We start from the raw sequence: 9,116 nt of genomic DNA on the forward strand, positions 1-9,116 counted from the left end.
TCTTTCATCAAACACCTACAAAAGCACAAATAAATTAATAACAACCTATCTTATCCACATTAACACCAAATTAAGCACAAAATTAACCATGATTTGATTGACTCACCTAAAATAACTAATTTAAAATAATTAAATAAAATCTACTAATTTTCTTGGCATTACTACAATAATTAAGCTAAATTACTATCTAAATTAAGCTCAAATAACTCTATATCATAGAGTTATTAGTATTATGTTACAGTATATTATTGTGTTAAAGGTTGTATAAGACGAACTCTCTTTGTTAACCAATGTATGGCTTGTAAATGATATGTCTATGTCTTAGTAATGAACTCTGAATGATGTGCCGAGAGGCAATGTGTATGAACTATGAGATTATGTGTTAAACAAATATATGTTGGTTATGTAAACCCATGGATACATGTTTTGTGTTTAAATTGGAGTAATATTTCTAAGGCTTCTTCGGGTCTCGTGGACTTCACCTAGTGGACTCGTGCGTTAGTCACAGCCCCCTGGTTTGAGCTGTGACAAAGCGATTAAGTTCTTAGACCCAAATATCGCGACAAATGAGTTTTAATTTATTTTATATGGTAAAATTTCGTGTTACTTGATCAATTGGGGCTATCACATGTGAGCTCTAGCTTATTTAGATACTACCTTTCTTTTTACAAGATAGAGTACTAAGATTCTAACTTAAAATTTTTACTAATTATACTTGATCTTTTACCATTTGAGTTATAAATCCAAATGACTTAATTAGACAAGTATAATGTACAGAATATATATATATATATATTTATATTATGTTTGAACAAATTATTATGTTAAAAAGATAAAAAAAAAAACCATTTAGGAAGCGTTTGCACTTAATATTTGGATAAAACAATATATAGTCCCCACATAGAATACCTAATTATTTAGCATGGTTAGTACTCCTTTCGGAGTAATGGTGGCTGTTATCAGCCTATACCGTAGCCCGCAATGTATTAATATTGTTTGTAAGGTGTACAGTGTCACATTTAGCGGCACTGAAGTTTGAAGACCAGCTATAAGGAAACAGGGAATAAATTCCATTAACATAAAACCCTGACCAACATAATTTAGCAATCTTAGAGTCTCGAAATGTATATGCTATCTAAGAGACCCCTTGATGACAGTCCCTCATTCCTTTGGGAATCCACCACACATTTTTAACGTTATAAGCAGCTTTGCTTCTTTACCAGGTAAAGTACTTTTAGTATATATTCATAATATATTTCTGTTTTCAAAGCCAAACTATATTGAACGTGAATACAACAAAAGCATATCATATATGTATACATATATATTACATACAGTACTAATAATAAAAATAGTTTCAAATCTTTTTATTAATTAGACTAAATTTTATGCATTTACTAATTAAATTTAATATTTTATTATTGTAAAAAACCAAAAATCCTTGAACATGGTGATCTTTTATTATTTCTAATATTATTAATATTTTAAGATTTTAATTTTAAGCAGGGGTGGAGCTTCCTATAGTCATTTTTAAAATTTTTCCCTTACCATATAAAATTTTTAAATTTTTTTATAAATTCTCTTAATGGCCCCCTCAAAATAATTTTTTTATTTAATAAGTTATACAAATAAAGAATAACAAAATGATCCCATATACCTCACTCAACTTTAAAGTGTTTTTTTAATTTTTTTTCTTTCAATTTATATTATTATTTTTTTATATTTTTTTATTTTTTTCATTTCTACTCATTTACTCATCTGTTTTCAGTCTTTACAGATTTTCTTCCATAAATTTCTATAAACCATCAACCATATTCTTTTTCTTTCTTTTTTCTTATGTCATATGTGGGTTCTATTTTCCATTTGTCATGTTCTTCTTTTTCTAGTATGTGGATTTTACTTTTTTATGATTTTAATCTTTAAAAATTAATAATTTATTATGTAGTTCTCAAATATAGGTTGTAGTATTGCACTGTTACTTAAAATTTCATCAATGAATCATTATTTAATTAATCCTAATTATGTTAGAGGAAATTAATTTGAGTATATCTTTTTTATGTGTTTTACATTTTATATTTAGTTGAAAGGAAATTATCTTGAATATATAATCTTAAACAATCCTGATTAAATAAGAGAAAATTATATAAACTTATAAATCGTATTTAACTATTTATATTTTATGCATTATAGTTTTACATTTAGTATTATAAATTTAAACAGAAATAAAATAAAAATATTGGATATTGATTGCATTAATTTTTTTTTTTAGGTTTGATTAAAGTATGAGTTAGTTAAAAACAATTAACCAATTCTTTAAAAGAAAATATGCAAATTATTTAAATGAATCTCCTACACTTGAGCCACCAAGCCTTAATACTTCAACTCATGAATAAGAGTAATGTGAATCAAAACATGTAAAACTCAATCTTAAAGAAATTGACGTTTTTCAATACGTAATCAATAATTAATAAATTTAAATCCAAAAAACATGACCGAATATAATTTTTCCAAAAGACAATTGTAAGTCTTTCTTTTTAGATTTCCATGTTATATAAAATTATTTTCTAATATCATTCTTTTGATTGTTAGTTAACTTTAAATTATTAGTTTTTAAAATTTTTAATCCTTATTTCAGTGTCTTTGGCCCCCTCAGCAAAAATTGGCTAACTCCATTCCTGATTTTAATCAATATATAAAAAGTATTGAATGAATATGATATGTTAACTAGATAAGCTTGACATTTTAATAATAATTTAATATAATAGTTTCTCAAAAATGAGATTCATATAACTAAGACTATATATAAGTAAAATATATTAAAAATAATAGAAGAGTGTCCAATATAAATTTCTTAAAATCTAAATGATTTTAATATAATTCGAATTTTAAAATGATGAGAGGGAATCCGAATTCGAACTCGAAATAATTTAATAGATATGATTTGAGTTTTAGAATGGATCGATAGGTGTAGTAATTGGATCTTGAAATTACTAGATCTAAAAGGATTGGGAATCGAATAACTCCAGAAAGCAAACACTGGGAAACCGAAAATAACCTAACCTAAATATCACAAAATGACCCGTGATCTGAATTCACTATTTATGGCATGACTAAATAGTACCTGACTACAACCAATAAAGAAAGAGGGAAGGAAGCAAACATGAGAAACTAAAAGAACAGTTTTAACGCATTCCCTAAACAAGTAGAGGAGCAGTCACTATGAAATGCTATAGGAAAAGTTCTTTTATTCAGAAAAGAAAAAGAAAAAAAAAGAGAAGGCTACAGGAGCAGTCACTATGAAATGCTATAGGAAAAGTTCTTTTATTCAGAAAAGAAAAAGAAAAAAAAAGAGAAGGCTACAGGTAAGTCTAGATATATATATGAGTTATGAGCAGCTGCCATTATAATTAATCCAATTCCCAATTAAGGACCAGACCATATCAAAATCTCATAGCAAATGGGCTTTAATTTGCTTCTTTTCTTTCTTTCTTTCTGTATGTTTGCACATATATAACTTCCTTGACAAATACACCATCCTCTCATAAGATGGCAAAACCCAACAAACTATGCCCCTCCTCTAATCTTCCTTGAATTCCCCTTCGCTGGCAGTATCCGAATTCTCTTAGCCACACGTACAAAATCCCTATTTTCACACATACAAGAAAATTTTAAAAAACCTTAATCATACTAAAAATGGAAAACAACAGGGTGGTTTCAAACTACCAGTACTAAAATTTTTAGAATAATTGTTGTTTAAGGGAAAGAGAAATGCTTGAAATTATATAGTAATAACTAAACGTACTTCCAGTTGAGGTCTCCAGCAAGAAGAAGATCGTTTTCCATGTCTTCATAGGCAACGAGGTGACCAGGAACAGCGTTGGAAAGATCAAGTTCATTCTCCGAGGTGGGTCCATCGTCGTTGCCCTCCACAAACATTTGCCTGAGAGCCTTTGCAAGGCTATGGTAGCTTGCATGCTTATGGAGACTGATGCGCTGACAGATCGAACGGCCTTCGAGCACCACTGTCACTGGCGGGACGACGCTGGAAACGAGATCATCATCGTCAAGACCAGGGAAACTCTGGACTTTGGTACCGTTGTTAGGGTTAGGCAGGAAGGGTGCAGAAGAGTGATGAGATGGGATTGGAGCAGCTGCAACGGCACCAACAAATCCGGTGGTGTTGATGTTGGGAAATCTTCTGTCTTGCAATCTCCTTTTCAAGGAGTCTTGTCTTTGAGATTCAAAGCTGTTCATCCCTCTCTTTCTCTGGGTGAGGGACTGCTAGTACTTCTAGTTTGGGACCGGTCGCTGGCTTTGTATAGTTGAATTATAAAAGGTGATTATGTATGAGTTGTACTTGTCTTTTTGGGAGGGGAGATACAGCTAGGAAGCTGAAATGAATTTGGTCTACACGGTGGGGGTGTGGGGGATTTTATGTTAAAAGGAGAGACAGAATTCAATGAGGAAGCTGAAAAGGGTCGGGGATTTGGTGGGGTTATTGAGAGAGAGAGAGTGAATTAGACAAATGGTTGGGAACTGAGGATTGCCGCGTTTGTTTTGTGTTTTGATGTGGTCTTGGTGAAAGGAAAGAGAGAAGGGGAAAAAGAAAGGAAAAAAACAAATGATATATATAAACAGAAATAAATGAGAGAGAGAGATAGCACAAATGTCGGGAGGGGTCAGGTTGGTGTCTGAAAACCAGTCCAAACTTTGTGTTCTTTCGGTTTCTCTCTTCCAAAGCCATTTAATATCTCTGCTCTGCCCCTGAATCTCCCAGTTTCTTCACTCTTTTAGACCCAGCTCTCACTTTCTTATATGATTGCCTAAGCCAAACATTCACTCCATAAATAGAAATATCAAGTAGTAAAAGAGAAACGCACGCGCAACATTTGTCTCATTAATAAATGTATAATTCTCTTACTTAAAAGAACAGAATTCGAATTATCTCTCCTCCAATTATAAAAAATAATAATAAAAGAGAGACAGATTCATGCAAGTTTAAGTGCTACATGATACTTTTTTTAAAAAAAATTTTAATTTCTTATGAATAAAAATAGTCAATTTGTGTTTTTGTAAAAGATAGATTTGGCTAAGACAAGAATAGCTGGGGTAATATTATAAATGTGCGGAATGAGGGGGAGAGAGAGCAATGGGTGGGAGTGGTGGGGGAAGGGGAAGGGGATGTTTGCTTGCAAGTGCAAAAGGTGGTGTGTGCCACAATGTTTCAATAATTAAGTTGGGCTGGATTTTGTTATAAATTACTAATACCTTCGTATATACTAGAATTTTTCTTGCTTCTAAAATAATAGTATTTATGGGGATGGAGATCAAATGCGTGAAGTAAAAGCAAGCTGGTAAACTTTTACTAGGCAAATGTATAAAATAAAGATTTAAAATCAAAGTAGTACTAGCTAGCAAAAACAATTTCTTTTTTTTTAATTAAAATATTCTTGTAAATTGAAATGCTTGGGCCATAGAGACGACCGCGCTACGGTCGGCGAACGGCTCGCTTCTTTGACTATTGGGAAGGTCGGGAACTTCACGTCATTTTTCTTTTTTTTTTTTTCTTTTTTAAATAAAAATTAATAAATGTATATTCATTAAAATTAATTTTGTCCTAGGAAAGGACAATTATGCCTCAACCTAAATGGCATATTACAAAGGCATTTCATTTTCATACTTTAATATTTATTTTTATATATATATATGATTTTATTATAAAAAAGGAGAATTCTTATTTATTTCGTAAATCAAATTCGAAATTTTGAAGTTCAAATTTTAAATATATATAAAGGTTCAACCAATGGATATACATATTTGGTGCATAAGGGTAGTTTCATAGTTTGGCTCGCCCATGCTTTGAAGATGAGTTCCACATGCTTTGGCATAAAACAAGATAGAACATGGTACTCCACCCACAAAACAACCACAAAAGTTTGTGACTTAGCTTCTAGGGTTAGCTACTTCGGCCTAAAAAGGTTTTATGGACCATGTGATAGGTCATACTGTTTTAATTTAATAAAAAAATTGATAAATTTATATATGGCGGAAAAGTGTATCATAAAAATAATATTAGAAGATTAATCAATGATATAAAGGTTATTTATTGAAAAAATAATTAGTATACGTTGAATCCATCGTTCCAATAGTTATAACACCTCGAATATATATTAATTACGACTAAATATATCACTTATTTTGGTAATTGTTATCGTGGTCATTGAATATACAGGGACTCATGTTTAACAAAAGAATGAGAAAAGAACAAAAAACTTTTACCCCAAAATATACCCCGTCTCTTTGCCCCATCAATAAAATTTTGCCACATAGGAAAAATAAAAAGTTTTATATTTAACAACAAATTCCTCTTTCTTCTCAGCAATCGTAGAAGCAAGTTTGACTTTGACAACAATAACTGGTTCTCAGGCAAAACACCCTTACCCAAAACCTTAAAAGTAACCAAACTGGGTAACACCATTCAAAGGGCATCCAAGGCCTCTTCCATCACAGCAGCAGATCCATTACTTCCCTGTTTATAGGTAACAAAAGAGAGCATGAAGGTAATTGTTGCATATTTGTTGGCTGTATTGAGAGGCAACACTTGCCCTCCACTTGACACTACAAAAAATAAAGTTTTTTCTGACAAAATTTTTTACTAGAAAAAGTTAACATTACGTCAAAAATGTCTTTTTTCAATAGATTTTTTTTTATAAAATATTCTGTTAGAAATTTTGTTGTTAAAAATATCACAAGTAGTACTTTTTATTGAAAATTCATCGAAAATTTTCAACAGAAATTTTTGTAAGAAAAAGTACATACTTCCATTGGAAACAGACTACAAAATTGTCAACCATATCACATCAATTTCATCGAAAAAGAAATTCTTTTAGAATTTTCATTGGAAAAACATTTCCAATGGAAATTTGGTAAAAATTTCAACTGAATTTTCCTTTAGTAATGTATTTTCAAAAAAATATTTAGTTGGTAATTTTCGATGAAATATTTCTTTGGAAATTATTACTGAATTTTATCGATGATGATTAAATTATCAATTGACATCCACAATTCACATTCAAGATTTATAAGAAAAATACATATTAAAATTTAAAATTCAAAGTAAAGTTGAAGTAATTAAAAATCACCATAAACACACAATATCTAAAAATGTCGAATAAATATAAACATAAAGCTAAACAAGCTATTAGATACTTACTAAAATATATTTAAGTCCAAAAACGCAAAAGAGGTATTATATCATGAAATGTCACTTTCTTACTAATCATGATTTAAACTTAAAGTACATGCATTTTTTTTATTTCAAAAATGCATTACTCACCATAATCTAAAAGACATTCTTTATGTTGTGTAATTAATTTTTTAAAAAATTACCAACTACTGCTCTGTGTTTGTGAATCATATGTACATTCTAAGCCACCAAAAGTTGTAAAATTGTGGTTTGGACCATGAATGCAAAATATGGATAAATTTCCAAAATACAAAAAAAGCACCAACCAAAAGGACCGGTCCTTGAAACCCTTGGCCTTGTCTTTAACATCGTGAGGGACCATAGGCCAGAGCTTGTCGATGTTGGTGATGGGGCAATAGAACTTGTTGCGAAGCCATGGGTCTGTAGACCTCTTTTTTCCTGGTTCATGAAATGGGTCATCATTTCGTTGTTCTGGGAATGTCTCTCGGCTTGTGGAAGTTGCTTGAGAGAGAAGTGGCACAAGAGAGTATTGAGTTGGGAGAAATTTCTAACCGAAATTTAACGTCAACATTAATTATGCAACGTGGCAAAATCTAGTATGCAAGCAAAGAAGGGAGCACAAACTCGGGGTAGAAGATATCCATTCATGACAAAGAGGCTGTTCATTTGGAGGAAAAGTAAGAGAGAAAATTTGGTCAAATGAAGAATATTAGGGTTAGTTAATATTTTATATTTATACTTATGATCAAATGTTTTATTTGATATCTAAAGTTTAAAACTTTACAATTATATACATTAATATTGATTTTATTGAATAGTTTACATTTGAGACAAATTATTCCGTTAATCCAATGGATAAGATGATTAAAAATAGTCAAAATCAAAATGTTAGGTGTCTCCTATTGATTATTTTTTATCACATCACCTATTTGATTATTAGAGTTAACAAGGTATACAATTTACTTAACAATATGAAAATTAGAGTATTTAATTGCAAAATTATATTCTTTTGGTATCAAATTGACCATTTTACTATAGTTTAGATGTCAAATTTGTAATCATTGAAGAATATTCCATGCTATTAGGAAGCTTAAGTTATAAAAATTTGCATTTGAGCATTTCTGTAGTTGATGGTTCTAACCTTTACAAAAACAGTTAGATTTTAACTCTCACTTTTCTAAATAAAAAAAAAAATTATAGACGAGGGAAAATTTATTGTTGTTAATTACTTTAAAATAGAGGTCTCTTTCAACTAGGTCGAGTCAAGCCTACTGGAATTTCCTTTTTAAAAGTCAAGACAAAACTCGACTTAGTTCATCTATTTACTAATTATTTTATTATTTAAATAATAAAATATTTATTTTTACATTAATATTTAATACTTTAAAATAAAAAATAAATCAAATATATTGTATATTAATGTAATTATCTACTAAGTGCTTGTTTGACTTGACTTTTTTTCAAGAAGCCAGGCCAAATAAAATTTTTGAAAAGCTTTTAAAAATATTTTTTTTTTCAAAAAACAAAATTGAAAAAAAAAAGAATTTAAAGAAAAGCTCTAGAAAAAAGCTTTTTTTTATTTTCTTTTAAAAACATATCAGCTTTTCAAGAAATACCCTCTCTCTCAATCAATCTCCCTCTTCTCTTCCTCTCTTTACAAATCACCATTCTCCAATGCAAAATCGTAATCTCTCTCCTCTACCTCTCTCTACAAAGACTACTAAAAAATAGAAAAAAAAAACACAAAAGACCTAACAATAGAATAGCAAAATCTATGATTTTTTTTTTACAAAGATTAAGAGAAAAGAAGACCAGAAATTCAAAGCTGCATTTAGGTACTATTTAAAGGTTTTCTCTCTTCTTCACTCAAAAAATCTAATACTATTGCTACTATACATGTTTGAGAGTT

At 29.9% G+C, this 9,116-nt stretch overlaps 1 protein-coding gene across 1 annotated transcript; it reads right to left on the bottom strand.

Annotated features, from left to right (window-relative positions):
* Positions 1-3,289: 3,289 nt before the first annotated feature.
* IAA33 (indole-3-acetic acid inducible 33) lies at positions 3,290-4,692 on the bottom strand. Its single transcript, XM_007014210.3, has 2 exons — positions 3,803-4,692; positions 3,290-3,643 (listed from the first exon to the last, which is right to left on the bottom strand). Exons 1-2 carry the CDS (start codon positions 4,252-4,254, stop codon positions 3,565-3,567), a joined length of 531 nt encoding a protein of 176 aa, XP_007014272.2. The 5' UTR covers positions 4,255-4,692; the 3' UTR covers positions 3,290-3,564.
* Between the last annotated feature and the right edge of the window lie 4,424 nt (positions 4,693-9,116).

Source organism: Theobroma cacao, chromosome 9 (genome assembly GCF_053813885.1).
Source record: "Theobroma cacao isolate CCN51 chromosome 9, ASM5381388v1, whole genome shotgun sequence".
NCBI lineage: Eukaryota > Viridiplantae > Streptophyta > Magnoliopsida > Malvales > Malvaceae > Theobroma > Theobroma cacao.

Bases quoted from the DNA above. Each gene is read 5' to 3' on its own strand.
- IAA33 (XM_007014210.3), bottom strand. From the start codon at position 4,254: ATGAACAGCTTTGAATCTCAAAGACAAGACTCCTTGAAAAGGAGATTG. The intron at 3,644-3,802 runs GTACGTTTAGTT...GTGTGAAAATAG, and splicing joins GCTGGAGACCTCAACTGGAA to GGATTTTGTACGTGTGGCTA.